The sequence below is a fragment of the Miscanthus floridulus genome, chromosome 7, assembly GCF_019320115.1.
Source record: "Miscanthus floridulus cultivar M001 chromosome 7, ASM1932011v1, whole genome shotgun sequence".
Lineage (NCBI taxonomy): Eukaryota > Viridiplantae > Streptophyta > Magnoliopsida > Poales > Poaceae > Miscanthus > Miscanthus floridulus.
In genome coordinates, this window is record NC_089586.1 from 12,960,432 (window position 1) to 12,975,838 (window position 15,407).

The 15,407-nt window shown below is 50.4% G+C and overlaps 1 protein-coding gene across 1 annotated transcript; it reads right to left on the minus strand.

The window, feature by feature from the left end:
- Positions 1-3,996: 3,996 nt before the first annotated feature.
- On the minus strand, positions 3,997-14,614 carry LOC136462600 (uncharacterized). The gene is made up of 3 exons (XM_066461682.1): positions 14,268-14,614; positions 13,339-13,565; positions 3,997-4,578 (listed from the first exon to the last, which is right to left on the minus strand). Exons 1-3 carry the CDS (start codon positions 14,536-14,538, stop codon positions 3,997-3,999), a joined length of 1,080 nt encoding a protein of 359 aa, XP_066317779.1. The 5' UTR covers positions 14,539-14,614.
- Between the last annotated feature and the right edge of the window lie 793 nt (positions 14,615-15,407).

Consider the following 15,407-nt stretch of genomic DNA (forward strand, 5'->3'; position numbering starts at 1 on the left):
GCCCGTCATCGGCCGAGAGAGAGGAGACACTGCCGGATCTAGGGAGGGCGCTGCCGGCCGGGGTAGGGGAGGGTCAGCGGCTTGCTTGGATCTCGCCAGGGTGGGGTAGAGGGCCACCGGATCTGTGGGTGTTGGGCGCTCCCGGTGGGTGAGGACACCGGGGTAGGGGGAGGGGCGCCGCTGGGGTGGGGGAGGAGGCTGCTGGGGTAGGGAGGAGGACGCCGGGGTGGGCAGCGGATGGGGGAGGAGGCCGCCGCACAGACGAGGTGAGATGGCCGGGGGTGCTAGCGGACGCCGTGTTGGCCACGCCGGGCGGATTACGCGATGGATGCGGCCACTGTGGATGAACGGCTCTTTGGAAGTTGTGGTTGCGCCCGAGCGAGAGAGTGGGGAAATGTTACTGTACTTGGAGGAGTTGCCTAGACCGGTCCTAGGCCCATTAATTGAAGCGTTCGTTCGTTGGACGCCCTGACCCTATCATTATTGTTTAATCTTATTAGTTATTGCAATTTTTTATCTTGTGTTACATTGAAAACTCTAGTGCTCATTGCATATTTTATTCAAAAGTTCTAATTTTTTATTTTATTAAGAATGGCATAAATAGTCATTTCAACTTGCACCGTGGCACTCAAGATGTTCGATTTGTATTCATAGTATATATCAAATAATTATATGTGTAGTAGTATGAAATAGAGTGCTTAATATAAAATTACTAGTATCGATATGGGATAATGTTTAAGCCAAAGGTATAAGCTTCTTTAAAATAAAAATTTACCAAAAAAATCTTCATGGAGTATTAATATAATTTAGCAATATCATTACTGGTATTGATAAAACTAATAAAATAAATATTTATCCTAATGTATTCGTCATGGTGAAATTCTTCAAGTTCTCCGTGGTTGCTTTTCCTTCCCACCAATGCGATGCCTCACGAAATATAATCATGCTACACTTATGATGCCTTGTTTAATTAGATGCTTAAGGATTCATATATGCACCTTGTTTTTCAGCAGTGTTTTTCAGTAAAAGAACAATATTTTCTTTTCACAACAAATCAGCAGCAACAGCAGCCAATTTTAGTGAAACGAACGGGGCCATGATCCTCAGGAAAGAAGATATTCAGATTTGTCAACTGCTTCAGCTATCTAACAGTTGGTAAGTGAGAATATTATTACACAGCCAGACAATCAACTCAATCTTCTTGGCTAATGCCTTTTCTTTTCTGATGCACCACTATCAAGACAAACTTGATTTTTCATGTGTCGCAAAAAGTATGGTTTGATCCGCTCCCTTAGTTCCTGTGAAATATGTTCAAAACAAACAAACAAAAACTTTTTTTGCATCAATTGGGCCATAAAATTCCAAGTTTGTCTTGGAATGTCTCGACTCCCTTAGGGCAACTCCAACCAGCCCCCTATCTCAACTCCTATCTTATTTTTGAGGGTTCAAACACAAAATTTCGTCTCCAACCAATCCCTCACCAAACCCCGATGGATGAGGGTCTCCTATTTCTCTCTCCTCATCTCCTAGATGTGGGAGACTCTCAACCGATCCCTCATCCGCCTGGGAGACTAACGGCCTGGTTCCCGCGTTGCCGTTGAGTTTTCCGTTCAGGTGCTCGCGACCGCTTCCTTCTTCTACCTGTGGCCTTCATCCCTGCCCGCGCTTGCTCAAGGGCAACGGGTGACCTGTATTCATTGAGAGAGTGAGGGAGAAGAACCTGTGCGTTGTGGATCTGGCCGTGCTGGCCACGCTCCGATATCCTGCACGCGCGCTTGTTCCACGGAGGCCAGCTCGTAAGCGCGCCCGAGTGCAGCCCCATCTTGCCGCTGCCGCACCTGTACGCGCGGCTGCCACTGCTCCAAACGAGCCCTGCAAGCTTTGGCAATATTTAATCAAGCTTTGCCGCTGCTCCCAACTGGCCCATGTTGCCCCACCCGTAGTAGTGTGGAGTGTTGTGAGGGAGCTGTGAGAGTGGTGTGAGGAGAGAAAAAATAATAGTTGCCAATTATTTGAAAAAGATAATTCCTCCAATATTTAGCCGTAAAAAAATGTCGTTATCAAGTATCCATTCCAGTAATACTAACATGGTTTAGATATAAAATACCGGACTTGGTAGTTAGAAGTTATGTATAAAATATAGGTGAGAGAAATTAGGGAGGCTGAAATGAGAGTTTGGTTGGAGTGCAGAGAGAAATGAGGGCTGAAATCTGGATGAGGGATCCTCATTTGTAAGAGTAGGGGGCCAAAATTTGAGGGATTGGTTGGAGTTGCCCTTAGTTCCGGACAGGCCGAATGGCTACGGCTTGCATCAAGTGGGCCACAAAATTGAAGACTGCTACTTGGGATGTTTGGGCCACAGCCCTAGTGGTTTAGACCCATATCCGCCCTTGCCGGAGCCGTCTATGAGAAATGACGATTTTGTTGTGAATAGTTATCTTGGCAATCAAAGTTTATTAAGTCAGACATATACATAGCTTATTTGCATGCCATTCTCCACGTACCCTGCAGCATGAACAAGTCGGCATAGCTATGAACAAAATGTACTTTGAACTACACTACACATGAAAGTTCTGCACAAACACCCCCTCCAGATTGATGGATCTCCAGCCTCCGGTTCGCCTTGTACTTGATGGAACTGAAGAGTTGATAGCAGCAGCTCACTGATTTCCTGCAAATTTGTACATTGCCTTAATAGATGGAAACATATGTTTAATAAAAGCGAGTTGTGCTGCTATTTCCCTTCTTTCCTGTTTTCTTTAATGATGGAATGACCAGATGGTCCGTCAGACAGTATGGTTTTGGTTTTGTTCCTTTTATTGTTAGTATGAGAGAATGCAGCTTAGCCCTGGAAGACTTCAAATTCTGATACCTTTTGGTGCTGTCGTGGTAAGTCTTGCCTGGCATGTCATTGCTGCGTGTCATTTTTTATCTTCCACGGAACGACCATGGTTGGCTGATGCACTCTTTTTTGGCAGCACAGGCAAAGTTGAACTAGCGCTAGTGGAGATGGAGAAGCTCTTCTTCCTCCAACTACCACCAGCAGCAGCTCTTGGTGGCGAGGGGGCATGAACAACTTGATGATGAAGCCGCCTGCTCTCTCCATACAAGGAGTTTGGTGCTGACAGGGTTTGGTGTTGGGTGGTCCCTGTTGATAGATCGCCTCTGTCTCTGCGCCATCCGTCCACAGCTTGGATCAGCAGTTGTTGGTGATCTTGGATTGCTGGATCCTTGATTCGTAGTCGAAGTCCGTCCACAGCTTGGATCAGCAGTTGTTGGTGATCTATCCTTGATTCGTAGTCGAAGTCGTCGAGAGCGTCCTCCTCATGGGTTTCTGATGAAGGTGGAGGGCTGCTGCTCCCAAGGAGGAGAGGCTTCTGGTTTCTGATGAAGGTGGAGGGCTGCTGCTCCCAAGGAGGAGAGGTAGAGGAAGCCATAACGATGGTGGAGGGCTGCTGCTCCCAAGGAGGAGAGGCAGAGGAAGCCATAACGAAATGTTTTGGGTGACTGTGATGATGGATGATTGATTTTGATTGGTTGGTTGATGAGAATTAAGGTGAAGAGTCGTCTTGTGATGAAATGAGCATGCCAATTAATTGCCAAGTGAGACCAGACCTCCTATACTTACTTTGATAACCATGGAATCAACTTAAGCAGCGTCCCGCTGCTGGAAAATGGCTGCTCAATTTGTCAGCAATGTAATGCATGGCACTACACCTCATGCGAGCTGTTGCTTCCTCAAAAGCTATCAAGTCGGCAAACAAAAGAAACCAATCACAGTGAAATTGCAGAAAGCACTTAAAAATTGTCACCAAGTCAAAGCCATTCTAGTCAAGAGAAGTCACCATTATATCCCCCGATATCATTCACTACTTAGTAGTACCAATTAAGTCCACTCCAGAAGCAACAAATAAAGTAGCAACTTCATATGTTTCTTGAACATGTCATTAGTATCCAACATTTACAAAAGCTAGGCTCATAAGCTTAGGCTCATCTCTAAATAAGCGACCAATAGATAGTAACACCCAATGTGCAGAAGCCAAGGCGCAGAGTGCCATCGCTCACACCATCTCTCTTAACCTTGAAAAACATCTGTCTACCAGCAACAACGTGATCACCTTGCAATGCCTTCGCACAAACCTTGAGCTGCTCCAGATATTCAGCAGATACAACAGAACGTGAAAGCGTGATATTTCTTCCATGACCAACAACAGACACTTTATCGTCGCCAGAATCAAGCAAGATGACTTTCGCACAACTTATGCTGGTGGTACTAGCAGTAAACTTCGCACGGAAACCACTAAGCCATTCCCCACTGGTGATTCGCAAAGCGATTGTTGCCTCGAGCGAATAAGTCATAGAGCCAAGTCCAAACTCCAGTGTGCTAAGCCTGCTATGGTACTCCCTTGTAAGGTGGTGTGAGAGAAAGCCCTCATAGTTGATGTAAGTTACGGCTAGAAAACTCAAGCATTCATCCTTCGATTCAGTAGCACCTTTAACTTTCAGATCAACCTCAAAGGTTGCAGGGTCGGACAACACAACAGCACGTGAAGGCCCCGTCAGATTCAAATACGGAACCTATATGCAGCACCGTTAAACAAATACTAAGTAAACTGAAGTGAAACAAGAGGTCATCAGCATATAATAAACAATATACAGAGCAATGCAAACCAGCATTATCAACACAAGGTCACAACAGAAAAAACTACAAAAAAAAATATTTGTTCCATGCATTATTGACAAACAAAAAGACAGCATAATTTTCTGTGTGCATATAATCATGCATGTACCGTTCATGAGCTGTACATTTAGCAAATTTGATTTCTAGCAAACAAGGTTCAAACATTTTCAAGACAGAACTCAGAAGGTAGTGACAGAAACTATCAGCCACATTTAAAAATTAGACTCAGACATGCCACATTAGTTTACAACAGATAGGAAGGGGGGAGGGAGGGAGGGAGGGAGGGAGGGGAGTGAGCAAGGTCAAGTATAAGTTTGCAGGGGAACTTCCTAGCTAGGGGCTTGTATAGATGGCCATCGGGCCGTGCCGGCCCGACGCGGCGTCGTGCCTCACTGGGCCACCGTGCCGGCCGTGCCGTGCCTATGGCGTGCTCGTGCCTGGCCTCCGGCCCAAGGCACGGCCCGTGGGCCGTTTGGCCGTGCCATGCCGCCCGTTGGGCACGACCATTTTCACCGGGCCGTGCCGGCCCATAGCCCGGCTGCAAAAATAACTAAGTCTTTAAGGACTTGATCATTTTCAACATGATTTTACCACCAGATTCACAACTCAGAGATTCAAAACCACCAGATTCACATCAGATTCAAAACTCATATTCTCAGAATTCTAAACCACAGGATTCACATTTCACAATCACAATTCAAACTCACAAGACACAAGTCTCAAACTCACAACTCAAAACACAAGGACAAGGGACAAAAGACAAGATTATATCATTATATGAATATGAGCTGTTTTGTGCAATGCTGCCTCATTAAAAACCTTTCTAAGTAAAACTCACACTTGTGAGAAACCCTAAAAAGGAAAAAAGAGTACAGTCAGCTCTAAAGTGTCAAAGTCTTAGTTTACAGATGGCAGCAACTCGAATTTTATTCTCCTTAATCTCATGGAAGTAATCCCAAACAGCAGAAACTTTCTTACCAGAGGTGGTTGAGGTACCATGAGTGTCAGTGGAGACCTCAACTCCACCATCACCGTCGTCGCCATCGAGATCGATGGGCTGGTTGCCGTCACCGAGGTCGATGCCGAACAGACCGGCTGCATCATCACGTAGGTCGTCGTCGTCCTCGACTTCCAGCTCGTCGTCCGGGTGCGGCGCTTGGTCCTCGCCGTCGCCGAGGGGATGCTGATCCTCCCCCCCGCGTTGCGAGGCCAGAACCGCAACCGCCCGCGGACGAGCCGGACAGCAGTCCACGACCTCGACCTCCAGCAGCTCCAGCACCGTCCCTCATCGGGCGCTTTGGCGGCCTGGCCATGTCTACTCTAGAGGAGGAAGACGCGGCGTCAAGCACCAACCTGCACACAAAGAAGAAGAAGAGTGAGAGATGACACTTGAGAGACAGAGATCAGAGAGAGACAGAGCAGAGAAGAGCAGATCTAGGGTTAGGGAAAGTGACGAACCTGCTTTCCCGGAGTCCGGTGCCAGAGATGAAGAAGCCAGCGAGCCAGCCAGAGGATGAGACAGACACCGATTAGAATCGACAGCGAGGTGGGGGAGGAGGGAGTGACATGAACACTGAAATATCCTCAATTTTCCTTGAAGAGAAAATCCACATAATGAATTTTAATATGATGAAACCAAGAACTGATTCCATCATATTATCATATTTCAGTCGATGTCACAGTCATACATCGTAAGATTACAAGAATACAAGATATTACATCACTGGGGAACACACCTATTATAGAGTTAATCTAGCGGAAGACTATCGAGTGAAAGCTCCCCCTTCACAGGCATCATCAGAGTTGGCGTAGTGCACCGTAGATTCTATCTCCGAACCAAACTTGAGCGTAGGCACGAGATCTTCTAATCCTTCTAAAGTCAGCATCTCTGAGAAGCAGGAAATCTGCACACCGCCAGATGTGTGCAGGCCATGGTCAGCACCGATAAGCTTTAGTGGAAAAGATAAACAAGGGATCTGGCGATCCTAATATTTGGTTGTGGTTTGCATCCTTAGCGCATGAGAAGTAAATAACATTAGTAATATAATAATAATAATAATAATAATATCCAATTTTTAACACATTCACCACCACACCATCCATATCCATCCGCCAACCCTCCATCCCAAACCATCTCCACACCACCACACCACATCTCATCTCACACACTCAGGTCGACAGGCCGACTCCCTCTCGGCACTTGTCTCAATGGCCCGCAGCCCCCAAGGCTCACGACCGGAAAATACCTCAACCCTGGAGGGAGGAAAGAAGAACTCATCTCCTATCTAGTTTAAGCGAAACCCAGGAAAGGTCCATAGCCGACAAGTCGGCATATGTATCGATCGATCAACCAAACACTCTGCAGAGGTTTTACATACCCACAAGATTAGCCATCCTCGGAGTCTAGAATCTCCTAGGCAGAATTCCGGTCGCTTGCTAGCCTAGAACGATGCCACCCTTCCTCTCAGCCCTGGAACATCCCAAGTCTAGTTTAGGATGGCTGATACTGTGAGTCGTAGACAGAGCTAGGGCCCTCCGGAGCCAGGTCCACAAGGCCTCCTAAAGTCTTGGAAGGGTGTGGGGGAAACCGCGCGCCCCGTACCTCCTTGCACACGTTCACCTAGCAGTAGTGGCATTGTTCTACCAAGTAGTCCGATCGTCTCGCACCATATAGGGCGAGTGGGATGTAAAGGATTCCCGGTGAGTCTGAGTACTAGTAAGTCCTTAGGGATTGACCAAGCCAGAATGTCTTCATCGGGGTTTCCATTTTACGTGCCACCACAACACCTCTATCCCGGGCTCCACCTCTCCGAGGTTCACACCCAAGGGCACCTCCAATTACCATTTACCCACCATAGGTATTCCATATCCAAGTGCCCAGGTAGAACCACATAGCAAGACTCGCCCTAGGCTCGTCGTTATTCCAGCTCGGTCGACACAACCCTCACTCTCCACGCACCCAAGACACACGCAGCACGCTCACACACCACCAAGTCCGGCACCCATAGCCAAACCATTCCCAGGGGGTTCACCACCAGCATCACATCCCCGATATAATGCGAAGTGGAGTTAATAATAAGTATAGTGGTGTAATATGCAAGCAAGCAGGCAAGTAAGCATATATAAGTGAGCGAATGCGCAAAGCAGGGTGACGTGGTAGAGTGGGTTGCGTCAGGGTAATAATGGCTCAGGTAGTAGCATGCATCAAAGTACTATCAAAGGAATGATATAAAGCGCTAGCAGTTCTAGATATTATGCAATGTCTGATAGGATTCTCTAAAAGAGGGTGCTGCCATGACACCTGCGATGTAGAGGTAGTAGTGGTACAATTCTCCATTCGTTGGTGTTCCATTAGCGGGGTCACCTCCTCCTGCGTTGACTCCATTCCGCAGTCCTTGTCGTCGTCTACGTTCTCTTGGTCCGATCGTCAGCTACTCCGCGAAGCGACATGCAAGGCAAGAGAGCACTCAACACTCGAAAAGACGACGAGACGCAGGAAAATCCAATAACACCAGCGAGACAATAAGAGATACACGACTTAGCCTTCTCGGTGGTTGTCCGATTCCCTCGGGCCAAAGAAACACGAGTGGTGGTATGCTGAGCACAAGCTTAAGTCATGGCCAAACCAGTATGGCTTTACGATAAACGGTTTAAGCCAGAGCTTATCCAGAGCAAACACCACGGCTCACGATCTTTCGATCCGGTGTCATTGAATTGACGGGGATTGGAAGTCGGGCCCTAAGAAAGAAGAACGACGGGGTTCGGCTCTTATAGCCTTATCCCGCAAGTCATAATTGGACACGAGTAGCATACAAGAGCGATTAACACTATTGTGACTTAGCTCCAACGTACTTCGGCTCGCCCGCTATGGTAGAAAGCGGTAGTGCAAAGAGATTGGACATCAACGGTTCCCTTCGATCCACACGACACAATAACGTCGGGAGCCGAGAAGAGGGTTGCTCAACATGGCAAAAGATGCGGGGGGTTAGCTAGGCACATCCATGGCATGTTCTCAGACACATCTTCGGAAAGATGGTTTTTGACGGTCGATCGGGTCGACACGCACGGGTCCGAGGTACGACATAGACCATAACTTCGCTAACAAAAAGGGGAATAGTCCGGTCTTTGATCCAATCGCCATGGACAGGGCGGGGTCAAACAGAGCGGGCTAACAGGGCAATTAGAGCAAGAAACCACAGAGAGCGGAGATCTACTGCTACCAACGCACACGCCACGGGCATCGGAAGGAGCGACTTACTAAAGGATACAAGTGCACAAACCACTCATAGGGTACCCAACCTGGGTGCACTGGCACTAAGTCATCTCTCAGATTCGCAGCGGTGCGGTTGTCACCGCGAGAATCAAAGAAATGCGATGGTCGAACCGGGTACAAGCATACAAGGGCTTGTGCACGAAGAAGCAAACAAAAGCGAAAGAGAGGCGTAGCTCCATGGTCGTGGCGAGGCGAACTCGTGGCCACAAGCTACACCAACGAGTTGGCATCCATCGTTCCACGATTGTTATCTCCCAGGTCATCTCCCATAGGACTTGGTCATGGTGGGCTCAAGGCGTGCGGGTGATATCCGCATCGATGTTAGTATCGACATCGAATCCATCACGACCATGTTCTAGGGCCGAAGACAGGAGCTAACACTCGTGGTACTATGAAGTCAACAAAAAAGCGAGGGGTCGAGTTACACTCAGCATCACGGTCATGGCGAGACGGATCCCGCGATCGTAGCATCCGAACAAGGTACGATCCCTCAGCCGGCTCGAAAGCTCGGCACACAGGCAACAACACAATGATAAGACACGACCAAACAACCCGACAAAAATGGTGGAGTAGCACATCCCATAGCGAGGGGGATGGGTAGACCTGCACAAGGGCACGGTGCAGACAGATAGAAATAGATCAAGATCACGTATTGTAAGTGTACGAACGAGTATAAGAATGCGCAGGAAGGGGCTTTCGTCGGTGGGGAATGGCGTTCGACTAGAATTCGACTTCGCGGCAAAGATGTGGAGGCCCAAGGGTTGTTGTAACTTGTCCCGGAGGGCTATGGCTGCCTCTGGCCAGCTGCGGCCAGCTACAGCCTACTGTGGCTAGCTGTGGCTTGCTGCAGCGTGCTATAGGTGGCCAAGGGCTGGCTGTTGCTGGCCGAGCGTGGCAGCAGGTGGCCAGAGGGTGGCTGCTACTATAGGACACAGCTAGGGTTGGCGACAAAGGCGTTTCGCAAGACGGTAGGGCCAGACTGCAGGTCCAAAAGAGAGGCGAGTATCGGTCTCACATTGCGCGGCGTAAAACGGGTAGACAAGGACATGTCCATGGCGTAGAGCTTGATTTTAGAAAAATGTGGGAACTGGTTTCACATTTTTCTGAGGTCGTATGAATTTGTTATGACTTTCCGAAGATTAAATCCATTTCTGAAAATAATAAAGGCTGATTATTTCAGGGCTGACACGTGTCTCACTGTGACTGGTTCACGTGGCATGTAGGGACTTGGAGTGGTGTACCCGCTGGTGAAGTGGTCGGAGAGGTCACCGCGGTGGTCGGAGAGATCGCGGAGGTGGTTGGAGTGGTCGCCGAGGTGGTCGGAGTGGTCGCCGAGGTCCCCGGCGCTGGCGTGGTCTCATTTTCGGCATGACGTCAGCATGGCGTCATCAGAGCTAAACTGCGGCTGACAGGTGGGTCCTCGGCACTGGTCACTGTCAGGTGGGCCAGTCAACGGTCAACGGGGCTGGGCTCAAGTGGGCACCGGAGGGCCGGGTCAAGGGCCGGATATGGGCCGATTTGGGCTAGCCCGGCCCGGACACGTGTCGGCTGGTTAGGCGGTCCGCGTGGCGGCGCTGGGCTCCTACTGGGCTCGGGTCCACGAGCGTGGCTCACGGTGCACCGTCAGGTAGGGTCTAGTGGACCGAAGGCTCGGTGCATGGTGGTCCAGGTCCATTTCCTTCTCCCTCGGTCTATGGCTCACGTGAAATCGGTGCATCACGCTGTTGCTGCTCCTTTCCTCTTGCTCCTCTATTTCCCGATGGAGTCTCCCGCCGGCGGCGAGCTAACGCCCCCACACGACTTGGTGGCTCGGAGGCTTGGACATAGGGCGCTAAGGGTTCGCGGGGCAGTGGCGAGTACTCCGGTGGGCTAGAAGACGGTAGCTGGGGCTCCAGGTGGCCGACGACAGCGACGCGGCGGCGGCCGCGGTGCGTCGCAGGGCAAGGCGAGGGCTTCCTCCCCATCCGGTGAGTCGGCAGGGTGCGCTGACACGAGGTGGCCGGAGATGGCCGGAACGGCTGCGGCAGGGCATGGTGACGGCTGTGTTCCCGGGCGCTATCGGCCCGGCAAGGCAGGGCCTTGGCCGTGTACGTAGGTGCGTGCGTGCGCGTGTCCTGGGGGCTCGCAGGCGTAGACCGGCCTGGAGCAGAGGACGATGGAGCGGCTTGGCATGGCACCGGCAGTTCCGCAGGCTCGGGGCGAGGTGGTGCAGCTGCGTGGACATCGCGGGGTCCTCGGGCTCGGCCTGCGGTGGTTGACGCGGACGCGCTTGCGGAGACGCGGCCACGGACGACGTCGCGGCGCTCAAAGCCGGTGGCTGGGGGCAGAGCGGGCCGGTGCGGTGTGGTGATGGCCAGGCTCGAGGCAGATGACGACGGTGTTGACGGCGTGGTCGTGTCGCAGGCTGGGAAGGAGCAGGGGATCGCGGTCGACGTCGCCATGGTCAGGGGCTCCGGCGAGGCAGGGACGGGCTTCTGTCGATGGCTTGGTCATGACGCGGAGCAGGGAGGCGGCGCTGCCGTGGTGCGCCTCCAGCGTGGCGAGGCAACTGGTGGCGCGTCGGAAGTTGGCTGCTCGCGCGGAGGAAGAGGGAGAGGGATGGCGGCGGCGGCTGCGAAATGGAGGAGAAGGGGCGGCGCTATTTAAGGGCGTGGATGGCTAGGGTTCCCGAGGTGCCGTCCATCCTCGACGTCCGTGCCAGGGAGAGGAACACGCGGCGCGAATCAAGGCCACCTGAGCCGAGGGGCACGGTTGGGACGCGGGTGCGCGTGCCTTGCCACCCGAGCGACGGCGGCGCCTGGGAGCATCTGCTCGCTAGGGTTCTTCGGGGCGGCTTGGGCCGGCTTGGCAAGGAGAGGGGGGCTCGGTTGTTGGGCTGTTGTTGCTGCTGCCCGCGTGGGCCAGAAGAGGATGGGGTGGCGGGTTGGGCCTCCAGCGCAAGTGGGAGAGGCCGGCTGGGAGGTGAGGTGGTCACGGGCCGAGGAGGCGAGCTGGGCCGACTCTGTTGCTTGGGCTGGTTTGGCCATTTCCTTTTTCTCCTCCCTGTTCTATTCCTTTCTATTTTTATTTTCTACTTCTAAATAAACCAAGGGCTTCTATGTGTTGTCCAGTAAGGGTCAGCTAGGGTGGTGGGGATCCATGCCAAGGGTTGGCAATTCACGGGCATTGAGTTGATAAAGATAGTTGGTTGGTTATAGAATTTAGGTCAAGGGTTCATGAGAGATTCCAGAAGGAGTCAAAAGGATTCGCTACGGATTTGTGCTCTCCAACACAAAACCCTAAACCAAATAAGGAACTCTGGCGAGCTCCTACAAGCATCACTATATGTATGCAACAATTTATTTATAAATTGTTCTTTGTTTGACCTAGCATCTACATGCTTCACATATTGCAGGAATTTTTTTTAAAAAAGTTCATATTTTTGGCTTCTCCAAAAACCCGGGTTGTTACAAACACGAACTCACATGGTTCACCGATTCCGAGCGAGAGCGAGAGGAAACAGGAGAGGAAAAGGAGGGAGGAGACGGGGTTAGCGAACTCAGTGCGAGGTGGAGGAGCGCCGGCGAGGTCACCGGTGCCAGAGGACGGACGACGATGGTCGATGGAGAGCGGCGGCGGCGGTGGATCGTGAATGCGAGAGCGAGAGCGAGGCAGCGAGCGAGAGCAGACGGCGCGGCGAGGGAGGAATGGGGATTAGGGACTTAGGGGTAGGGATGGAGAGGGAGGCAGCGGGCAGCGGCTTATATATGTGGCGGGGTGGGCTGGCTTCGTGGGCTGCCTCCCTTGCTGGGCCAAATGAAGCCATTGGGGCACCGTGCCGCCACCGGGCCGCCTCTTTGCACCGGGCCGTGCCCGTGCCGTGCCACGGGCCAGGGTGACGGCCCAGGCACGGCCTGGTGCCTCGGGCCATGCCGTGCCCGTGCCGGGCCAAAACGCCGGGCCACGAGCCGGGCCGGCGGGCCGCGGGCTGCATGGCCAACTTTAGGGGCTTGCCATATAGCTGACACAGCATGCATGTGCTCCCTATATTATAGAACTCCAAATGTGTTGAGAAATTGTGCCAGTTGGATTAGTAAGTAGTTATTTGCTTCTCTTATTATTACCAAACCCACAAACATATAACCGACCAAGAGATTGCAGATAGCGAAACTCACAATGTGTACTATGTAAGTTCTAAAAAATAACTAAAAGAATGGATTAGTTCAATGTAGAGGAACCACAAACATAGAAGCATCCCAGAGGCACATGCCGCTGTGGTAACAGACAACACTTTGGGCAGACAGGAAAGTATTTGACGGGGAAAAAAATCATTGCTTCATAAAGCAGCAAAGCAAGAAGCAAACAATCACGACACTGATGGCTAGTGATAAGAAATAATACAAACCTCTTGTGTAAGAATTTGGCAGTTATCTCTCGAGCGATCAAAGATCATATTGCGATTTTGATCAGCACAGTCTCGTATGGCAACCATCCCAAATACATGGAGGGGCCACTGTAAGCCTCCCCTTATCCTTGCAACTTTGACTGAAAAGATCTGCAAGGTAGTCGGCATGGAGGCACAATCCCGCCATTTAGGCTTCTTGAACGTGAAACGCTTGTTACGGATCTTTGCTGCAAGTGGATTTAATAAACCAAGGGTTAAGCAGCAGCAGCAATACTTAACAAGACTTAAATATGGCATCTCAGCTATTTATTGGCCAAGCAATTTCTGGTAGATCCTAGCACATATATACAGGGAATGCATCTCAGCTATTTATAGGTTAAGCAAAAGTTCTGATAGATCCTAGCACATATATAGGGAATGACCGGATCCTTCACACAAACTTGAAAAGTATCCAGAATGAAATCCTTGTGAAATGCAAACGAGGCAAGGGATGGAACCAAGCATCCATATTTCTTGCTAAGCTTGCTGGGTAAGAGCACCTAACTAGGCAAAGGGACAGAAATAGATATCAGTCCCCAGTTAGTAAGACTATGGGTCTGGTTGGATACACATGGCCAATTAGTAGTTGGGGCGAAAAATTAGTCCATGTGGTTGGCTAACAACTAATCGAAGACTTGGCTAAAAAATTAGCTCACCTATTAGCCCTCATGTTTGGATGCCCTATAGCCAATTTTGGCTAATTTTTAGCCAGCTAGCAATTTGCTCTTGTATCCAACAAGCCCTGCCCTATATGTTATTAAACCATCGAGGCATACCGGCCATTAGGACGGACCGAGGTTCCAATTTACAAACTAAGGACAGGTTCCAATTTGCAAATTAAAGACCGGTTTCCATGGATCTGATCTGATCGGAGAGAGAGAATAACTCACTGGTGTCTTCGAAGCAACCGTAGACATCGGAAAATAGCCTGTTCCAGGTATCCCTAAACTCTCTAGCGTCGGCTTCGTTGTCATCAGCCTCAGCGAGGTAGTAGTAATCTTGCTCTTCTTCTGCCCGCGCCGCCTTTTCCGCCGCGTGAAGCGCCACCATCTCATCCTTTGCTTCCGCCCCCAAACGCACCATCCCATCCTCTTTCGGCGAAGGAGTAGGCCCACCGTTGGCGGCGACGACCGCTTGGATGGAGGGCGTCTCGATCCCCATCGCCGACGCCAATCGAATTCCTAGCCCCGCGGATCGATTGAATTCCTCGTCGGCGCCGACTTCTCTTGCGGGAGTAGGAAACAATGTTTTAAATCTCCGGCTATAGCCTCCGCTATCTCCGGCTATAGCTGTTTGAGAAGGATTTAGCTAAGTTTTTTCATGTACAAGTTAGCCCTTAGCTGCCGCTATAGCCCGATATAGCCGGCTATAGCCTGTTTTTGGACATAGAAAGCTAAATGGCTTAGCCGGCTATTTAAAACCTTGGTAGGAAACCAAGGTCGGGTGGTCGATGCGTGTGGTTTTTTTTTTCATGCCTGTGGTGCTCGGCTTGCCCTTACATCCCACCGGCTAGCAGGCCCAGGCCCAGGCCCAGATCGACCTGTTTTCCGCTTATATTGCTGCGGGAGGCCTTCCCCCCCCCCCCCCCCCCCCCCTCTGAAACAAACAAATAGAGAAGCATGAAAAAAAACATAATATTTGCATTCAGATCTTTTATAAGGCAATTATTGTTTTAGAATAATTTTATATTGACCATATATGTTTGTATGCAGTGCACATGTGCTCTAAAACAAGAAGTGTAAATGGCTCTGATATTTTTCGACAGACCCAAGAGTGTTAGACACTATTACAAAAATGATTTTGCGAGACATTGTCCAAACATTAACACATGCAGTCACAGCGTGCAACCGTCTCCTAAAATACGTAAGGACTTTCGGAGGTGGTCCTTTTTATTTAAAGAGGCATTTACATTTGCCCGTCTCGCAAAATAGATTTCGGAGGCTGACATTTTATTTACACAGGCGGTCGAAAAAATATATCGGTGTGAGGAGGGCAGCTTATGGAAATAGAACTGTCCTCCAATACTTTTA